Source organism: Myiozetetes cayanensis, unplaced genomic scaffold (genome assembly GCF_022539395.1).
Source record: "Myiozetetes cayanensis isolate MyiCay16 unplaced genomic scaffold, myiCay2020 scf7, whole genome shotgun sequence".
Classification (NCBI taxonomy): Eukaryota; Metazoa; Chordata; class Aves; order Passeriformes; family Tyrannidae; genus Myiozetetes; species Myiozetetes cayanensis.
This window is the reverse complement of record NW_026087964.1, coordinates 46,834,946-46,855,597: the sequence shown is the minus strand read 5'-3', so window position 1 is coordinate 46,855,597 and position 20,652 is coordinate 46,834,946. Positions and strand designations below refer to the sequence as shown.

At 40.8% G+C, this 20,652-nt stretch overlaps 2 protein-coding genes across 9 annotated transcripts in view; one reads left to right on the top strand and one right to left on the bottom strand.

The window, feature by feature from the left end:
* Positions 1-1,787, top strand: part of NFKB1 (nuclear factor kappa B subunit 1) — a 56,668-nt gene extending 54,881 nt beyond the window's left edge. For all 7 annotated transcript variants that reach the window (XM_050338055.1, XM_050338054.1, XM_050338057.1 and 4 more), the window contains one exon: positions 891-1,787. In XM_050338055.1, the coding sequence (XP_050194012.1) occupies positions 891-1,078 (188 nt within the window). In that variant the 3' untranslated portion in view covers positions 1,079-1,787. The remainder of the gene's footprint in view (positions 1-890) is intronic.
* MANBA (mannosidase beta) overlaps positions 1-20,652 on the bottom strand; it is a 56,296-nt gene that overhangs the window by 543 nt on the left and 35,101 nt on the right. Inside the window, exons 15-20 of one of the 2 annotated variants that reach the window (XM_050338058.1) lie at positions 14,953-15,095; positions 12,947-13,204; positions 7,492-10,717; positions 4,921-5,035; positions 2,279-2,365; positions 345-489 (exon numbers count right to left, since the gene is read on the bottom strand). In XM_050338058.1, coding sequence (XP_050194015.1) covers positions 10,493-10,717; positions 12,947-13,204; positions 14,953-15,095 — 626 coding nt within the window. In that variant the 3' untranslated portion in view covers positions 345-489; positions 2,279-2,365; positions 4,921-5,035; positions 7,492-10,492. The remainder of the gene's footprint in view (positions 1-344; positions 490-2,278; positions 2,366-4,920; positions 5,036-7,491; positions 10,718-12,946; positions 13,205-14,952; positions 15,096-20,652) is intronic. The other variant, XM_050338059.1, reaches the window with a different exon arrangement.

Sequence of the window (20,652 nt, the reverse complement as noted above, 5' to 3'; positions counted from 1 at the left end):
CAATTGAGTTCTGAGCATCTTCCCAATAATGGAAGTCTGTATATATTTCTGGAAAGAAAAAAGGAAAACCACAGTCACCCCATTCTAGTTTAATGTTGCCAGTTTACTATCTATGGAAAACAGTTTGTTCAGTCATGGAAAGAACCTTCACACCTACCCAAAAATGTGCTTATACACATATTATCGCTTTATATAATCTTGAAGGGTAAGAGGGGTTCTACTCCTTTGCAACATGAGTGGACTGCATCACATGGCTTTATTTTAAGGTGTTTGTTTAGAAAAATAAGACTGAACTCTAATACGCCAACCGCTGTTATTATAGTCACACTGATCCTGTATCATACCTTCAGCTTGGATACTGATCCCTCCAGTGCCCTTCAGGCACTCCTTTTGTGGATCATGCGCAGGTGATGGCTGCTGCTGACTTGTTTGTATTTCAGGTTCACTTACTAGATGAAAATTGTTCAAGTATTTGTCTCAGAAAGAAATCTGTAAGTTGAAGTAGCATGAGAAAGTTTTAGAAGCCTCATCCTGGAGCTGTGCACTTGCTCAGAGCCTGAATCTGTAGAACCAAAGAACCTTTTGACACCCAGGCAGAGTCCTGACCAATGTGCAGTGACAGCATTAGTGTCAGCAGAGCACCAGGCTTCTCATCCCATCCAAGCTCCAACTGCAAGCTGATCTCTGCCAGCAGTATGTCAGATCACATGCTTTGGTGGCCTGAAAACATTCAGCACAGCTTTTCCTAAAATAATACTAAGTATTAGAGTCATTTTCCTATAGAAGAGCTTTGACCCTGTTGGTTTGCGTTCCTTAGGCTTTTCTGAAAGCAGCATCACTCAAGCCGTGTACACAAACAATAAGGTATTTCCCTTTCCTCCCTCCCTCAGGTGAGCTTTATAACAGCAAATTTCAAGACAACGAAAGCACGTGTGACAGCGGCGTGGAGACCTCGTTCCGCAAACTGAGTTTTACTTATTCAGACTCTCTGAACAGCAAGTCATCACTAACACTGAGCAAAATGGCCCTGGGCTACCGACATGAAGGTTCAGTGCAAAGCAATTATATAGCCGAATAGTAATGTTCAGTTAGCAATATGCAGTTACAGGAACAAATGCAACATTTAAAATTATATCAGTGTCGTCCTGGTCAGAGGGAAGTGAATTCACAACCCAAAGTGCACTGGAAGAATCCCACCCGAACCAGGACCAAGGGCAACTTCAGCGTGCAACTCCTAGACACTGCTTCCTTCCTCAAGTACATTTGATTTTATTAATTTACAAGCCATATACAATAACCAGGGCTCTACTGCCACATTAATACACAGGACTGGACGCTGTGAAAGACTGACTGAGCTTTTCTGGTTTGTGAGGATTTTCTTTTACAGATGAAAGTCACTCCTTGTTAAAGCATAATATGAACTCAAAAAAGAGGTAAGGCACACAGAGCAATCAAAGGATACAGTTTCTAGCTGCTCTCTTCATAATTTTTGCAGGAGAATTGCACAAAAAAAGCTCCTAATATAGCTGGCAAAGAAAAATCATTAATCATAACAGTGACAATTCAGAGAAAAAAGAAAATCCTAAAAAAAAAAAAAATCTTGTATATTTCAAATAATGTATTTAAATTTCACTTGGATGCCTCTTATTCAAAATTTTTTTCAAGTTTGGCATTTTCCTACTTGTAAATAGGTTTTTTATATCTGTTCCTGTTTGAAAAAGTGGGCTTTTTAAATGCTTATTTTTATTTTACTTTTATAATAAAACTCCAAAATTAATTCTCTTGTCTATGCTTGCTGTGATTTTTACATATCTTTCAAGCAGAATTATTGAAGATTTAGCATTTCAGTTTTAGTCATTGATACAAGATCATGCTGATTTCCAAATACTAAAAAAAATAAAGGGTTGCAAGCCACCCGTCTTAAAGCTTTAAGCATCTTTTTTGGTGGAAGAGCAGGAGCATCAGCAACTGCTGAGCAGCTGTGCTTTGTGCTTTGGAATTAAAGCCTCTGCCTTGTTTCAGTCTTCGTAATTATGGCAGCAGAGTGTTCATTTACACTGAAACCAACTATTTAGTGTCTCAGCAAAACTCTGATGAGACATTTCTCCTTTGGGCTATCTAGAAACTCCTGTAGTAACTGTGCTCAGGAGCAGTGCTTCTTGTTTCTCATTAATTCTGAGATAGTGACTGTAATTGTTACTGATGTTGGCCCAACTAAAAGTACAGAGCAGGTATCATAGATTTCATGATGAAAAAACAAGGCAGCATTGCCACTCACTTGTAGCCAGTTTTCATGGCACAAACATGGAGATTTGACAGGGTTGCTCTTGGCTCAGTTCAGTCTTCAGCAACCTGGGTGTCACTCCTGAGAAAATGAATCAAGATAAACCTTGAGAATAGCTACATGTAGAGCAGTAGTTGCTGTAATGAATTAAACCATGAGTAATGAAACAACCTTGTGAACTAGTTTTATATCCAGCTGAATTACTGAGTATCTTAATTACTTCCAGGGAAACATGATGAATAATAGTAAAAATGACATTCTTTCAGTTGTTGTATTTATAACCTGCATATGCAGTGTCTAAGGCATATGGATTTTTGTTCAATTAATGTACTTGTCTAATAGAAACAGGCAAAGGTTCTCATTTTATGAGGGTGGAGGGGCTTTCTGAACCCCAGATGAGCTGCTGTCCAACTCACTCAGGGGGCTGGCAGAGATTTTTATTGAGGTTTCTACAATCCTACAGATCACCAGCGCACTCTGATTGTTGATTCACGCTTTTTAGCCACAGTTCTGACCAGCTCTGCTTTTAAAACACCAGAAGACAATTGGGCTTATATTTCCTTAAGCACTTCGTGACCACGTGCTGTATAATAGCTATTCATCAGGTTAGTGATCATGCAATGAACAGCAGGTCCCCTAGGCCCTGTGTATTGAAGTGCTTTAAATGGCAGTCTGGCAGTTTCTTTCCTTGCAGCATCTCAGTTTCAGTATATTTTAAAAAAGACACCTTGGTCCTTTTATTTTTTTTTCCTCTTTGTTTAGAGAGAGAAAAAAAATATTAATTTAAAAAGTGTTCTCAGTAATTCAAACTGGAACACTAAATTTCTACAGCTGAGTCACATAATAGGACAACTTTTCCCATCTGTATTAACCCTCTGCATCTTCCACACGGTGTGTTAGAACTAGGCAAGAGGAGGAGGTAGAACACACCACCTAGTGTAGGACACACTACAGAAAGCAGCAGGACATCTACTGGGAGACATTTGTGTCTGGTGTAGTTCCAAATTTGGCAGAGCAAACATGCTGGAGAGCCCAGTGTTTATTGCAAGCAGCTCAGTTAAAACAGTAAAACACACAACTGTGCTCTTCTGCTTGACCTCTTTTCTTAGTAGTAGGGGTCACCCTGTACAGGGCACACTGATTCTTGCAGTGATGGCACCTGGAAGAAGGTCAGGCTCCTTGCAGATGTGAGGATGAAGGTAGCATACATAACAGAGGAATGAGGCTTAGCAAGAGACAGTGTGACACAGATGAGTCTTGAACATTTAAAGCAAATGTGTTCACATCAGGTAACTGTCAAGAGGTATTTTGTGGACCACATCATCATATCTACTCACTTCAAACACAGGTTTATCCTTACACCTCCTGGCCAAGACAGGTAGTGCCATTCCTATTTCACAAGTGTGATAGAATAAACTACAGCTACAGTCCTGCAAGAATCCAGAAAGCAGCTGCCTGAGAGCTCCCATCTACACCTGGCTCATAGAGGGAAACCTTTCTGACAGAGTAGTAAGGGTGGAATTTAGGCTTAACGGTTTCATTCAGCACAGCAAGTTAGCATGAGGACCTCACTACACACTGTAGCACAGGATGTTGTCCCCATTCTGTTCCATGTTACCCTGAGGAAACAAAACTGAGAAGGGTAATATTTGCTAAGTTCTCAAAAATCAGGAATAAGTTTGGGGTGGTTTATGATATTTGCAGAAACAACAAAAAACACCCAACAACGTGTCAATCTCAAGAGCAGGTGCCTCTGCACTGTGGCTGGGTGAGCAGTTCTGACTAGGCGTGTGCCATAGGGGGCTCTTCCTGTGCACTGCATCACACTGCAAGAAGCCTGGTGCCTATTTCCATCAGCAATTAAAGCACTGAGGTTGAAAATCATTAACCAGCAACCTCAAATTGATCCTTAAAAGCTGATTTCATGGGTTTGTTGTTTTGAGTGCTAATCAAGCTTCCTCTCGCTTTGACAGTAACTGCACAGATTTACCTGCAACACTTGAAATATTCAAATGGTTCGGTACTAAAATAAGAAAGATTATGTAATTAAGATTTTTCCACCTGCAAAATGTAACCTTTGGGCATTCTCAGTCCAGTTTAGTATTAAATTTTAACTTACTTACACTGAGGATCAAAATCTGATATATAGAAATAATTCTAAACTTAATCTTCATTTGCAGTGGAATGAAGCTTGCTCCATTGTTTTGCTACTTTACTGCAGTAATAAACATTAGAAACTTGTGGAATGCAGTAAAAGTTGTGACAACAGATCACTACAGATCTTCTCTACTTTTGATGTAAAATGGAATATTCAGAAAGTTAAACTGCCCTTGATTTTAGATTGGCTGCCAGAGCTGTAAGTTTCTTGGCATCATCTTTGGGTGTATTTACAAACTTGGAAATCAGCGTGGTAGTGGGAAGTTCTAGGAAGCATTCTGAAATTTTGTGGACTGCAGGAAGGACAAGAATCTTACCTTCATGTGCTGGTGTATAAAACATCTTTTTTCCCTTGTCTGGGCAAGTAAAATGCTTTTTTTCCAACATTTAACCAAAAAGAGCCACTGCCCTTGCTCCCTCCAAGTGACAAGAATGGTATTGCCCACTTGCTACCCCAGGGTGCAGCGGTCAATACTCACCCACGGTCCACAGCTTTTGGCTCTTCTGGATGATCACCCCTTGCAACAGAGCAGTCCTAAAGTAACCACCAAAGACGCACTCCAGATGTTTGCTGGCTTCAAAAGATTCCTACAGCTACAGGAAAAAGACAACGCAAGTTAATTACCAAGGAGTTGATTTTCTGCATTCAGCAGCCTAATACTCCCCTTAGAGCCAGGCTGCAGTTTGTCTGTTACTATTCAAAGCCTGCAGAGGTTTCCCCATGGCCTCATTTAAACACAACCACTGTAGCAATTTTTCAGCCATCCATTTACCCTTGCTTTATTTACAATACAGAGGAGCTCTAGCAGATCAGTGGCCTTCATTACATACTGCCAGGGAAAACACTCGTGACAGACTTAACACCTGTTAACCTGTGGCCTGCCAGAGCACTTGCCAACATTCCAGCTGAGTCAGCCCACAAAGGCATGGAGCAGCATCACGCCTCTGGGACAGCTAATACAACATCTGCCAGAAAGACAGGGGCATGACAACTGCCTCACTTCTCTTTCAGATGTGCAGTCACCTCGGTATCTTCTTGTCTTCAGCATCCCAGGGAAGAAAGTCTATATTTGGCTACAGTACAAACCAAAATCTGTAGCCAGAGCACTTCTAGATGGATAACAGATGGTTAGATACACAAAACACGTCACTGTTCTCACCACTGAGCCTGCTTCTTTATGTGCTGCCCTTGGATCCTCACCAGTGATCACGCTGGGCAACCCAACCACAGCTTCCTACCACCCTAAAACTACCATGGAACAACAAGAAATGAAGATTTCCCCTCGTTCTTTCATAGGAAACCACCTGAGGGCTGGTTTACACCATCACTCCTTTTACAGTTGTTGGGGAAATGGGCTGAAGCTTAAACCCTGGTATAGTCCATGTTAGTTGGTTAGACAGAATCGCAGGGCCAGCATGGCCAAGTATTATTATTTAGTTTACTTACAATAGGTAAAGGAGGACTGCTACAACGGAGAAGACAGAGAAGTTGCAATGCCTGGCAATCGCAATGTTTGCAAAGAGGTATCAGAGGCATTTAAGGTTTAGGTTTTTCACCATCATGAAATAGGATTGAAACTTTCAGCTCCTCCATCTGACAAGAACTGCCTCCCCAGTAGGTCACAAGCTCAACAGACTCTTTCTTACTTAGAGCTCTGTTCTGTATTACCCAGCTCCCCACCAGGCCATAAAGCCTGGCTCAATCCATGGGCCAGTGGTTCTACCACAGCCATTCCCCTCCACAGAGTCAACCAGGTGCCCAGCCTGGTAAGTAAAAAAACTATGCAAAGAAAGAGCAATCCTGAACCACTCTGAACTCACAGAACCCATCAAGAAATTTCAAGATCAACTCCCAAAGCAGAACCCCATGAACAAGTCCTGGCAAGCAGCCATGCTCACCCGCCTTCCTCCTAACATCTCAGGGTGCTGTTTCCCTTCATGCTGCAGTGTGTTTCCTTTGTTGTAGTGGCCCAGACCAGAGACACCTTCTATTTTGGCTATGATGCACACTAATAACCAAACCAGGTATTTATGGGTCTCTACTAACTGACTCTACTTCCCACAGAAAGATGCCCTTTTTTCATTTAAGCTTTGTTTTTCCACCCTAATTAAACTAAACTAGGACTTCAGTTTCACTATCGTGTAACATCTGACTGGAAAGCAGAGTTATGTAAACCAAATTCTTTGACTGGAACATATCCTTAAACATTCTAACCACAAGTCCCTGGATGACTCAACTTACTACTCGGAGGGTAAGAAAGAAAACTATGATTCTGACAATATAAAGACTGGCTTGTAAGCTACAAAACCCAACTGTCCTGACCCGAGAATAAGAAACTCATTGGTCTGTTTCTCTGCTCCTGACACTGCTAAAAGTGCCTGAAATGGTCTCTGCTACACATCTCCAAAACCAAAAGGGGACTAATAGCAGTAAAAGTACCGAAGAAAGACGTGCCTCTAAGCCAGAAAAACTGTCCAGGTCAAAAGGTATGCAAGCAACAGGTAACAACAAAGATTGACAAACTATGAACACTTTCTTAGAGAGGAACTTTCAGATACATTTGCATGCTTCTTTCCTGGAGAAGATGCAGAACTTGAAAAGGCTTCCAAGGATGTGCTCCAGTAAACTGGAAGCAAAATAAGGCTTCCACATGTGGCAGAAAATACCAACAAAGAGGTACCCCCTAAAGCTCAAAATAGTGTCTGCTAGTCCTGAATGGCTTCAGAGCCAAATCTCTGCCAGAGACCAGTTTTAGGGCAACAAATCAGCCAATTCCATACTGCATTCTTCCCAAACCTGCTCTCAAGTTCTGTTCTGGAAGAGCATTGATCATGGCTGAGGGGCAGTCTGGCTGCTACTTTTGCCATCAGTAGAGAATGGCCAGGAGGGGGCCCAAGAGCAAACAAAGGCCATCAGCGCAAGTAAATTCACAGGTCCTTGAACAAAACAGTGCAAGGGTGCACCCTGAAAGAACACTGATGAGCCCAGTCCCCTCTACTGCTGCCACCAATAATTCAATGGCACTGAGGACAAGCACCATGACACTCACCATATGCTCCTCCCAGTGCTCTTTCTCCTGAACCCCTGCCCATCAGACAGAACTGGCAATACAGGTGCTGCCCAGGAGCTGCAACACACTCAGGTGGCTACAGATGGATCTGTTGATACGAGTGCTGGGTACCCTGAAGATCTCTTCACTTCCACTGCTGTCTTTGCCCTGATCTGAGACAAGAGCAGAACAATGTAACCAAGTATAGCACAATATGCAACTGCAAAAATACCAAGGGGAAATGGTTAACCAAAGCACATGTTACAGCCACTGCTCATGGGGGAGAAAACAGCTTCTATAAATACACACCTACTACAACACCAGGAAATCAAAAGGATGTATTAAGAATATTAAGATAATAATGGAAGTGAACCTCCCCCATTAAATTCTGTTTTGAGCTCAAGCATTTGGCTTTAGCAACTGCTAATCTTTCATAACAGCTTCTAGTGCTGAATCAAAGCTCTCCAGTGAGAAAGAATGGACCTGCTCCCTAGGGAGCTCCTGACCTTCAAAAACAGCAATCAAAAAAATTGCCTGAACCTTTTCATGTCAATCTGGTAACTGCAGAAAGCAACAGGGGAAAAAACATAAAAGAATGCTATTCTGCATAACTGTGCTGGTAGACATTCGTTGCACAGCCACTTCACCATTTATTAATCACGTATCACATCATTTCTTTCACGATTTTGCCCAAAATTTGTGACAGGCTAAACAAGGTCACAGTTATCCAAATTCATGGTTTGTAGCTTCTAGTGATCCAAAAGCTCTTCTCTATATATCTCAAACTTCACTCATATGCTGAAATGCACCAAGAACAAATATCACTGACCTCCAGACAATCCTCTTGACTGTCTTTAAACAAGTGACTCTATCAAAGCTTGATTTATTTAACACTATTAAGTGCCATCTAGATATTGCTGGAAAATACATTTCTCCATCAACATAAGAGAAAGACATCAACAAAACCAGTCCTTTTTCTAATACACTGCAGTATTTATTAATCATATTTTCTCCACATTTTTTCATCCTTACCTTATGACGCCATTGCTGCTTTGATGAAAGACACCATTGCTGCTTTGATTTCACTTTGATGCCAGGATACCAAAAAAACTGAAGAATTTTTTTTGTATTGGCACAGGATGCCTTTCAGATAACTTTTAATTCCTTCATCAATATCTGCATTTTCTACCTGTTAAGTTTTACCCATGACTGTCATTTTCTCTATTTATTTTGCATAACCTATAAACATTGGCACATACATCTCCATATTTTGATTGTTTTCATGTCTTCTTTTCGCTAGAACAAGTTCTGAATCGGAAAAAGCCTCCAATGCAAATGCAGTTAGTTGTTTTGCTGACCTAATAAAGAATTCGTAAGCAACTTCCATTTATCATTTCCCTTTCATCCTTAAGTTCTTTATCTTGCTCAGGAGTATGTCAGTTTTTTGTTAACACCCAATTCAAGAGCACTAGAGATCACCAAGGATCGGTCAACGTGCTCATCTCTCTGCCCATTAAAACTGTGATCACTGCAAGAAAACAAACCCTCAGTTCAAGGTCTCTAAGTGTCGAGTGGAACAGCCCCACGTGAGCTCGAGACCCCCCACATCACCGGCAAATATCACCTACGTGGTGCTTTTACAACACAGATGGACATCACTGGCAGAGCTTGTTCAAACATCACCTATTGTGGTGCTGATTCTGTTTTGAAAGAAAATTAATATTTGATTGGACTGTGAGGGGATACTTGCAGAAACCCAGCAAGATCCCAGATGCATTTCAAACCACACCTGATGGACAAGCCCACTGTTTAGCAACCTGCCCACAGAGTGGCTCAGTAGCCTTGATTTCCTGACAGCCAAACCCTCAGGCTTTCAGCTCCACAGGCCACAGCACTCCACCATGCTGAAGCAAGCTTATTTTCTTTGTATCAAACGCCAAAGTGAGATGACATTTCTATGAGAAACCTAAACATTTTAAAAACAACGCAGGTGGAAACAGAACGTAAGGTGAACCACCATTACTTTGTATACACTAAGGAGTTCAATGTGCCACTAGATGTAATAACGAGTCAAGTGTGTCTTCTATGGGGAACCATTGAAAGGAAAATGTTGAGGTTTTTCTTTGTTGAAAAGAGAGGAGGATCAGTGTGGAGCATAGGGTTACTCATGAGGAATGGCTGTGCAGCAGTATCCCAGTGAGATCAGTAGCCCCTGCACTCTGCATTTACTAGAGAAAAAACAGTCACTTGTACCTCTGTGGTTCTCTTATGTGACCATTTCTTCTCTGTACTGCCTCCTTTCTCTTGGCAGCTTTGGTTAACTCTTCTCCCTGCTCCTTTTCTCACATGTCACATTATGTGGGATACACACAGCAGCAAAAGGTTTGTGACTGCACCTGCAGCTCTCTGGGCATAGTCAAACCTAAATGCAGAGCTCTCAAAGGCTGTTGCTTATTTTGCATAAAAAGAGAGCAGACAACATGTCTTGTACTGAATTCCTCTTCCAGAAGGGGAAACAGATCTGCCTGACACCTGACTCGACAGCCCAGGTTTCATGCTTTGCAGGAGGTGGACAGGACACCTAAGGGATGACAGTCACAGATCTGAAAGGGTAGGACTAGTGCCCTCCTGATCTGGGTGTAGATAGATCAAACAACCTGAAGTGAAGGAATACTTGTGGCAGTGGTCCCAGCTTCATCCCTGCCCTTCCCCTACTCCCCAGCATACCTTGCTGTTACCCTAATCCACTTACAGCACAGTGAAACTAGAAAAACTATGGATGTACTTTCAAGACACCACATATATTATGTAAACATATTATATGTAAACTTTGCTGTTGGTATCTTTACATTGAACCAACAGTTAAAATTCACACATGACAGGAACAGACAGCATGTTCTCCAGTTGGCTCAAATTATATTTCACTTCAACTTCAGTCAGACTGTTTTAATTTTTCTTCTCCTCCTATTTCACTGTTTATCTAGAAGGAAACGAGGTATTTTCAGACAACATCCAACAGAGAGGTCAAGGTTAGTGAATTTTCTAGTTCTTCCACACTGGTAGGTTCCCAAGGATAAAACACAACCACTTTCTTCTTTTCAGTCATGAGGAAACCATTATCACTAAATCTGCCTTTTATACTCCCCACATCCAGAGAAACAAAAGGAGCAATTGCAGTGGTCTGAAGAACAAATATATAATTATCATCTTGTTTGGATACAGAGGCCTGAAAGAGAAATAAAAAATTAAATAAATAAAAGAAAATATGCATGTGTAAAGAAGACCCCAGTTACACCCAAACTGGTAAAAGAGCTGCATGCCCATAACACAGACTGAACAACCACATTTGATCCAAATTAATATTCTCTTCTGGAAATCAACAGGATTCATATGCAAGAATCATGCAAAAACTGCAAATGTTATTACAGCCCTGCTACAGAATACTACAGATGGTGGAAAAATACCAAAGTGTTATCACTGTACCATCTTCTTATGAAAATAACTGAATAAATGGCAATCTGACTTGTACATAGTACTTGTATCCTGTACTTACTGCAGTGAAAGAGATTTGTCCTTTCATAACACTTCACTCAACCTATCAATTCACAACTACTAAATTGCCATTCCAATTACATCCGTGATAGAAATAAAGAGAAGATGGTAAAAAAAAAAAAAAAAAAAAAAATCACAGTAACACAGAAGGTCATCTCATCTTAATGGAACATGGCAGTGAAGCCCTTATACTATGTTTAGTAAAATAGAAAAAAAAAAATAATAGTTGTAAAATATCAGGACAAGGTTTAATGTTTTATATCAAATTATACCAGTAGTTAAAGAGTAGTTTGAGAGTAGTTAGAGAGACTTAAAATGCCAACCAGCATGCATTTTCATGCAGCACTCCCCATTCACCATAATGAAATATTATGCTACATAGTTTTCAAATGCCAACTAATTTTATAAAAAAAGAAAACAAATTATATTCAGTGCAGATGTCACATTCCAGTTAAACAAAAAGCAACACTTTTCAAAGCACACATCCTTTGCACTTCATGTTTCCTGAAGAAACACTGATGTCTTCATGCTTTTTAAAAGCAATGCTATTAACAGTAGCTCTTCGATTAGCAATGTATTTGAAAATCTAGTTAATTTATTAGTAACTATGCACAGAAGCACCAGCCTCTTGCTAAACAGAATAACGTTTTTAATCATAGCTGCATACTTTCCTAAAATGACCACTTTGAATTTATCCTTGTTAGCCATCTGTATTGCAAGGACAACACAGCTACGGGATAAAGGAGTGAAATTTCCCAACGATGCTCCAGTTGCAGGGCTTTTATGATTGATGATGTCACCCACAAAAAAAAACCCCAGCATGACTCAGACTCCAGATTGTGCCACCAGATGAAAAAAAATAAAACCAGGCTGATTTCTTTCCTTTGTATACACAGGAGGCAGACTGCATTGCCATGAAAGAGATAAGAGGGGAAAATCTGGCCCATTTTCTTTTTGTAAAGCAATTATGCTGGTCCAGATTCAAAGAGATTAAAGACCTCTATTCCCCCCTTGTTTAGTTTACTCCCAAAGAGCAAAGCTGCAGTTTGAAAGCCAAATGTGAGAAGGCACAGGTCCCCATCCGGCCAATCCGATGATTAAGAGTTTTGCAGTAAGACGCACGTGCTAAGAAGTGAGGCTTAACAAAATGTGTGTGTGTACACACACAGGGCATGCATGTCCCTCTATACACAGCAAGCTTGCTGGGAGCAGAAGAAATCTAGGGAAAAGCACCAAATTCACTAAATTTTACACAACACTGATGCTTTTTGTGCCTGTTCAGAAGACTGACACACTTGTCAGCTATTAAGAAATAATCACTATTATGCAAATCAGAACCCTTTCTGGAGGGCAGGGATTTGAAGGAGGAAAGGAGCACAGAATATTACATGTTAGCAATGGTACACTGATCTGAGAGCGTGAGCACTTCAAGAGGAAATACAAGCACTTCAAAGGGAAATAGAGGAAATATCATGACAATAATGCACTCCACACTCAACTGAACTAGAAACACCTAATAGTGACATTACTGTCTGCAAGCAAAAACACTTGTCATGATGCCTTTTGTTATCTAGGGACAAGAAAGTAAGAAAGGAGCAATGCTGCAGCAGTCAGGTGAAAGACAGTCTAAAAAACGAAAGGGAGACTTCATTATTTGAAACAAAACAAAGCCCAGGCAAAAAACACACATGAAAACAAACAAACAAACCATCAGTCTTATTTAGACATTCATATAGTGACAGAGAAAAAAAAATCTGATTTTGAACTCCACATGGAAGCTAGAACAGCAACAACTAAGGACAAGGAACATTCAATGGAATCAGACACTGCATAGCAGGCAAACCACTCAAACCAGTAAGATTAGCAGAATCAAACACAGTAATTTAGCATGATTGATGCTTACACTAAGCTGGGTCTTTTCTAATCCTACAGCATCCTTTAGTGATGAAAGGAAGAAATGGTTCGTAGGACTCTGGAGGCCATCTTCTCCCACAAGACAGAAAGTAATAACACAGCTTTTCCTGGTACAATTCCTGCATCTTTCCAGAACATCACTTATGGACTCCTTGTAGATGGTGACAGCACTTTGTGCTTTAACAATCACACCTTCTTTGGCAAGGGTACATACTGGCTCCAAAGAACTCCAGGTGTGCACAACGACCTATCAAAGCAAGTTGAGAGAGCACAAAGCTTAGAAGAAAAGCTACATCTGCAAAAACAATGCAGCATCCTAGGTTTCAGATTGCTCATTGCAACAGATGTTTTCCTGACAGCACCAGCTGATTTCCACCTAGCAAGAAACTCCACAAAGATTATACAATAGATATGGTATAATAATTATATCATTCTAAAAACAGTCCATTTCAAACAGTCTGGAGTTGTTGTTACTCTGGATCTGCAAGACTTTGTTTTCTCTAGGCTCCTTGAGAGGAGGGGATTGGTAATTTCTGCCAAGGCAGTGCTGGGAAATGGAATTAGTGAGTGACTAATTTGTTGACTCTTTTTCCTCCTCTCCTTGATTAAAAAAGAAGTCAAGCAAAGGATTTTCTTAAGATTGCTCAGTGTTATCTGATGTAACTCAACTGGGTAAGCTAGAGTTTCTGCATAATCACCATTAAACAGAAGCAAGCTGCATCATCTTAAAAGGGACTACGAAAGTTATATTAATACAGTAAAACACGCTCCCAAACATCATGCATGCATTAGGAACACACCTTTAAAAATGGCATAATTTGGAAGATAAGCACGTAATGAGAATTACAAAATGTTATTTATTTCATAAATCTTAGGTTATTTTTTACCTCAACAGGAGTCTGCAGTCAGAAAAAGATCTTAACTCCTTTTGAAAGTCAAGTTCCAAACTTTCTTGAAGTGCAAAATACAGTATTCATCAGAACTACCCTACTGCCAGTTATTTTCTGATGTTATCAGAAAATCTGAATTTGTCTGTTAGAATAACTCAAATCAGAAATAAACACTTTCATTAAGTGCAGTTCTAGCCCAAGAACTATCCAGAAATTGCAACCATTTTTTGTACCATATATTACTATATATAAGCAACCTTATAAATCTGAAAATTCATGGAAGTCCACCAGACAGAGCAGTGAACTAGGACTTAACACACTCACACTACTAGTTCCAAAATGACTAGTGAGTCATTCCAGATCTGTTTTTCCATCCTTACCAGAGTTTTCACATGGGACACACTTTATGCCAGGAGTTATATCTCATCATGCAAAATGGTCCCTAAATTCATTTGGGATCTGGTAGCCACATGATTAACAGCAACAAAATGTAACAAGTTGAAAAGGAAGACTGTGTTCTACAAGGCAACTCAGCAGCCCAAATGCTTCCTAAAAATCCTATCAGCTTCTATAGCATTATCAGAAAACAGTAAAAGCATCAATTGAAAAATTGTAACACTGCATAAGTGACCTTGCAATTAAAGTACACCTTGATCTTCTATCAATATTCCAGAAAATAATCCAGTCCTTTTTCCCAAAATGGTATAATTTGAGTGCTGGTAAGCTATGGTACAATCCCTTTTTCTTGTTCCTGCTTAGTCAGTTAATCTAGTTCTAACACCCAGGAACAGTTTTGCTAAGTAGTGAGGTACCATTTTTCACAGTTTGTTCTATTTAACCATCAATCCCTTTAAGATTTCAACAGAACAGTTAATTTCAGCTTTGTACCTACAGGCTGAAAGCAAAGCACTTAATTCCTTCTTCTGTGAAGCAGTACACACTACTATAACAAAAGATAGTGTAGTCCCCAGGAAGAATAAAGACTAGAGTTGCACCTCATTGTGTCTGAACAGAGCTTGAAGCTTGTTATGCACAGATGTGCTCTTTCAGCTTCCCCCATTTTTGCAGGAGGCAATACAAGAGTGGTGACAGAGGTGTCACTTACCCTCAAAGTCAGCTTCTGGTCCACATGAAGATCTGAGACACCATAAATGTACAACACACCTTGGTCTTCATAGGCCACAGGCAGCAGTGGTGCAAAGAAGTTCTGAGCAAAATAATGGAGCAGTTTCCACTTACCACCATACTCTGTAAAGGGTTAAAAGGAAGAAAGATTCAAACTGAATCCAAGATTGCCTTGGCACTCAATCTCCTCCTGTGCTTTCTGGTCCTGCTTATGGCAATACAACATCCTCCTCCACCCTTTTTTACCTCTACCAAGTGCAAAAAATGACTGAAGGTAGTCTAGCTTCCTTCCAGGCAAGGCTCTACTCTAAAAAAGATTTGATGCTCTTTGAAGCTTTACTTTGAATTTCACCTAAAGGTTACATTTTCTACCTCTTGGTCCTATCATTGTTACACTGCCATTCAGCTAAACAAAGCCTTAAACACAAGTGACAAAGCTGACACAGCATACCACACATAAGGCAAGCAGCAAGAGCATCTGTGTTGTTGAGAATCCAGACAAACACACTGGCATTGCCACAAACCAGCACTACTATAAAAAGAGACACCAGAATCTGACTTTTGGTGCTTATACAAAGCGCTTTCCTCCCCTTTTTCCCTCCCCCTCTTTCTTAGAGGAACATCAATAGCAACAAAGAGAAAAAACAAGTTCTCAAACCAAAGACAACTCTGAGCTTGGCAAAATGAGTTTGCCAGGATCTAGAGACAACACTTACCTCATGAGAGCTAGTATCCATGACAGACATATGCCAATCAGTTCACACTGCCTCTTTAATGAGATGTACCTCATTACTTTTAATGCTTTGAAAGTCTGCCATTAAACTGGAAAAGTCATCAAACACTGTGTCCTTGCCAAATAAAAGCAATTTTTCCAGATGCAATAGTGCCACATAATCCTTTTGGAAGAAAAGCTGCTTCCATTTCTTCCTCTATTAACCTTCCATCTAGCACCCACTGTCAGCATTTTAAGTCTGTCATTGCTCAATCATTATCCAGTCACTGAAAGAGCACTAAAAAGAAGTGGCAAGTCAGCTGCACCATCTCATAAGGAAAGAAAAGTTAGATACTGATTTCATTCTTAGTTTTGGCTCTTTGTTTTATACAACAGGTTTTAAGTCCATGGATGCCGAAAAATATTTGCAGTAATATGTTTTTCTTGTTACTAATTACCTCTCTGTGTTTTGGTGCCTGTACAAAGCTCTTAGCATTTTCAAACATCTCATAATTAAAGACTTCATTCGGAGTGATGTATCCTTTAAAGGGTGTGTTTGTGACTTTCCCAGAATGACTTGAATATGCTCTGCCTGCATTCCACATAGACACAAATGAACTTTGAGGAGAGCAAATTGCATTAGCTCCAGCTTATCACCTTACACATCACCTTGTTCTCAGCGAGTTCACAACCAGCTAGCTTGGAGTACAGACAAGAAAAGCTCAAATCTGCCTGGAAACCCCATACAAGATTCAACTGCGCTGTGAGATCAGTCTGTTGCCAGAAAAAACACCATTCAAATTAATAGTACTGAAGCAAACCAAAGAGGTAAGTCTGAATGAAAACTTCAGGAGAGGCCGCTGAGCTTCTTCAAAACAGACAGCTGACAAACAGATGAACATACTCAGTATATTGGTTCTGCTCAGTATATGGAACTGTAGAACCATTTATGTTGCAAAAGACCTCTAAGATCATCACTTTAACTGTTCACCTGCCAAATACACCTCTAAATCACATCACTAAGTGCCACATCTATACAACTTGTAAATACCTCTAGGGATGGTGCCTCCACCACTTCCCTAGGCGACCTTGGCCACCCTTTTGGTGAAGAAATTTTTCCTAAGATCCAATCTAAACTTGCCCTGGCACAACTTGAGGCCATTTCTTCTTGTCCTGTCACTTGTTACTTCTGAGAAAAGGCTGACGCCCACGTGGCTACAACCTCTTTTCAGGTAGTTGCAGAGATTGGTAAGGTCACCCCTGAGCCTCCTTTTCTCCAGGCTAAACAATCCCAGCTCCCTCATCTGCTCTTCAGGCTTGTACTCCAGAGCCTTCACCAGCTCTGTTGCCCTTCTCTGGACTCACTCCAGCTCCTCAGTGTCTTTCTTGTAGTGAGGAGTCCAGAACTGAACACAGAATTCAAAGTGCAGCCTCATGAGTGCTGAGTAGAAAGGGGCAATCACTGCCCTGCTCCTGCTGGTCACAATACTTCTGATCCAGGCCAGCATGCCATTGGCCTTCTTGGCCACCTGTGCACACTGCTGGCTCATGTTTAGTCTTAAGTCAACCAGCATACCCAGGTCCTTTTCCTCCAGGCAGCTTTCCAGCCACTCTACCCCCAGCCTGTAGCTCTGCATGGGGTGGTTGAGGCCCAAGTGCAGGACCTGGCACTTTGCTTGTTGAACCTCATACAACTGGCCTTGGCACACCAATCTAGATCCCTCTGTAGAGCCTTCCTACCACTCCCACCCAACTTGGTGTTTGAAAACTGACTGAGGGTGCACTAAATCCCCTTCTTCAGATCAATAATAAAGGTATTAAACAGGGCTGGCCCCAATACTGATCCCTCGGGAAGCCTGCTAGTGACTGGTCACCAGTTGGATTTAAGTCCATTCAGCACCACTCTCTGAGCCCGGCCATTCCAGCCAGTTTGCTTTTGCAGCGAACAGTGCACCCATCCATACCACAAGCAGCCTTCTTCTCCGGGAGAATGCTGTGGGAAGTGGGTGTTAAAGTCTAGCCGACAACGTACACAGCCTTTCCCTCATCCACCAAATCGGGTCACCTTGTCATAGAAGATCAGGTTGGTCAAGCAGGACCTGCCTTTCATAAACCCATGCTGGTTGGACCTGATCTCCTAGTGATAAGAATGAAGCCATGTTCTAGCATTCCAAGGACAATTCCTGACTGAAAACATTGGTGGTGTAAAGAACAAATTTGCCACCACATTGGTGGTTTAAAGAACAGGGATTGCTAACAAATTACTCTTCAGGGTCATTACACTTGAGAAGATCAGAGATTTGGACTGAGGATGGATTATCTGAAAGAGAGTAAACTGTAGAGCAGAATCTGATCTAACAAATAAAAGCAATGGGCCTCGTATGAGAAATGGGCTGGGAGGGTCTGTGAGGGGCTGAAATCTCTAAAACTCTCAGGACTGCTACAGGACTCTCAGGAATTTCAATTGTCAGCGCAACAGATTCTGCTCACTGCAGACCCCCGACAGCCCATCAGAGTTCAGAGAAATTACATAGCATGGGCTGGAGTTTCAGTGCCCATTGACTCAAATTTAATTTACATGATGAAAATCTAGGCTTCAACTGTCTTAAATACATAAATCAGTAATGCAATTGATGTAGGGCAGTTTTTGTTACTTTGTGTAATATTAAATTGTGTTTCTCTTTGAATGGGCCCTTCTCTCAATCTCTGCTGTGCCTTGATTTCCAAATGGGTTACACAGTTGGAACCACACTGCAGTGGTTACTTTCGGGAAAGAGAGAAAGTTTGCTATCTGGGCAGCAGATACAGAGATCCTCAAGAAACCTGTACAGAGGAGGAAAAAACTCAGAGTAAATCTGACATTACACTTCCACAGGGAAACAAAAACAACAGAAACTCCAACCAACACACAAAACCAAACAAACCACACACTTAAAAGTTTGTACCATTTCAAAAAAACATTCTACTACCACTACACCTATTGTTTTGCAACATTTGAAAGCATCACTAGTCTGCTTACCTCAGATCAGCTTTGTAAGGTTGATATTTCTCTTTCCAAAAAACCTAGAACCATTCTAAATAACCAAAGTTCAGCTGCTGTAGCAGTTTCACACAGGAAGTGTCTTTCAAAGAAAACTTTTCCAGCAACAGGATCTCGGTACCACAGTTGTCAAAGTAACTTCAGGCAGCATAGAAAATTGAAGCTTGCTGATTAAAAAACCCCACATTCTTCAGCTCATCTGTTGTCACATTTCTTATTTAAAAACAGGCAAGTTGCATATAAATACCATCCCCCCTCCGCCCCCAAAAAATGGAGGTAAGGAATCTGAAGATCAGGTAGCTATCGTGAGAAACCTCTGGGCTTAAACTTTCCTGTTACAGACATGTGTGCCCAAAGGCAAGAGTCAAAAGTTATTTAAAACAGCCCTGGGGCTGTTTTCTCCTCCTCCCATTGCATTTAAATAAATTCTTAAAGAGATCCAAGTTCCCCAATTTTTTTCTGATAACATGGGGTTGGTACTCTCTGAAGTATCAAACTTCAGAACAGGAAACTAAAATTAGATTTGTAATGAGACCTCCTTACCCTTTTTTCTGACTCCTCCCTGAAGCTTCTACAGTGATAGCAAGAGCGAAAACAAACAGTTCTGCCTGAAATGATTTTAAATTAATCACTTCACACCATTAAATACAACCCGAGAAACATGCTGCTCGTTCTTTGCTTACCCCAGTCTCATGAATTCAGATCAATTATTCTCCATAATAGCCTGTACCAGGGCTCACCGGGGGCTCTAAATATTGAACCTGCAATAAAAGCCAGTTATCTGTTCAAGGGAACCTCGTGACAACTGAGTTGGGTCCCTCAAGGTTACACTCGTGTGGGAGAGAGATAAATTGCCATGTGTATCGCAGCACTCTTCACCGAAACATCCAGCACAGATGCTAAAGCATTCAGCATGGCACAACCAGCTCCACAACTAACAGCTAACAGTCAAAACCCAGCTGTGATAAAAGCTGTTTAGTTCTGAGTTGAAGGCAGGAGTACTATGACAGCAGTGCAGCGCTGTGTTTTCATTCAATCCCAAGCAAACATCTTAAAGGTAAAAATTAAAAGGATAAACATTCGCTACCTTCTTCCCTCCCCACTTCATGAGGAAAGATTTTTGCTTTGTAGGGGAAATTATGTAAGCCCCTCCACGGCTCCCTGTGAAATACCAGATTTAAATAAAAGCACTCACTGGTGGCACTACTTTGCCATCTAACAAGATGCAGAAACGTGGTTTTGAAGTGCAAATAAAACTAATTTCTCCGAAGTTTTGCATAATTCCAGCCATTAGCATTTCAAAATCCCTCTACCACACTGCCTAATTAAATGAATATTAAACCTTTCCTCATTCCACTGAGGGAATAGAACAAAACAAAGGGACAGCTGTATCTCTGCTGAGCTTCTTTTCTCTAAACCAACTTCAGCAACACATGAATAATTCAAGTATTTGATGTATTTTCTACAGTGATGTCAGCTCTGCACTTAAAAAGACATTCATGGTCCCCACGATCTCTTCGTCTATCAATACACCTGTCTTTACAAAGAGACATTTTTCCAAGCATCTTTTCCTCTTGAGGTACTTAAAGCCTAAGAGCATCACCCAATGCTAGAATCATAACAGTGAACATTGGGATATTGTATTTCCTAACACAAGTCTAGAAAGTCCCAAAAGATAAGCACTACAGCTAGGCCATTGCCTTGAAATATAAATAAATTAGCCTGTTCCTTCTACTAATTTGTTTTCCTTTGTTGTTGCACTTATTTTGTTTGGATGAATAAATGGAAAAAAAAAGAAAAAAAAACAAAAAGGGAGAGCAGAGAAAGACAGGAAGGATGAGATGGGTTAATTCTTTTTTTTTCAAAGGAAGGGCAAGTGGCACTTTGTTCTAAGGACAGATCAAGAGCTTCACACTCTTAGTTTTTTC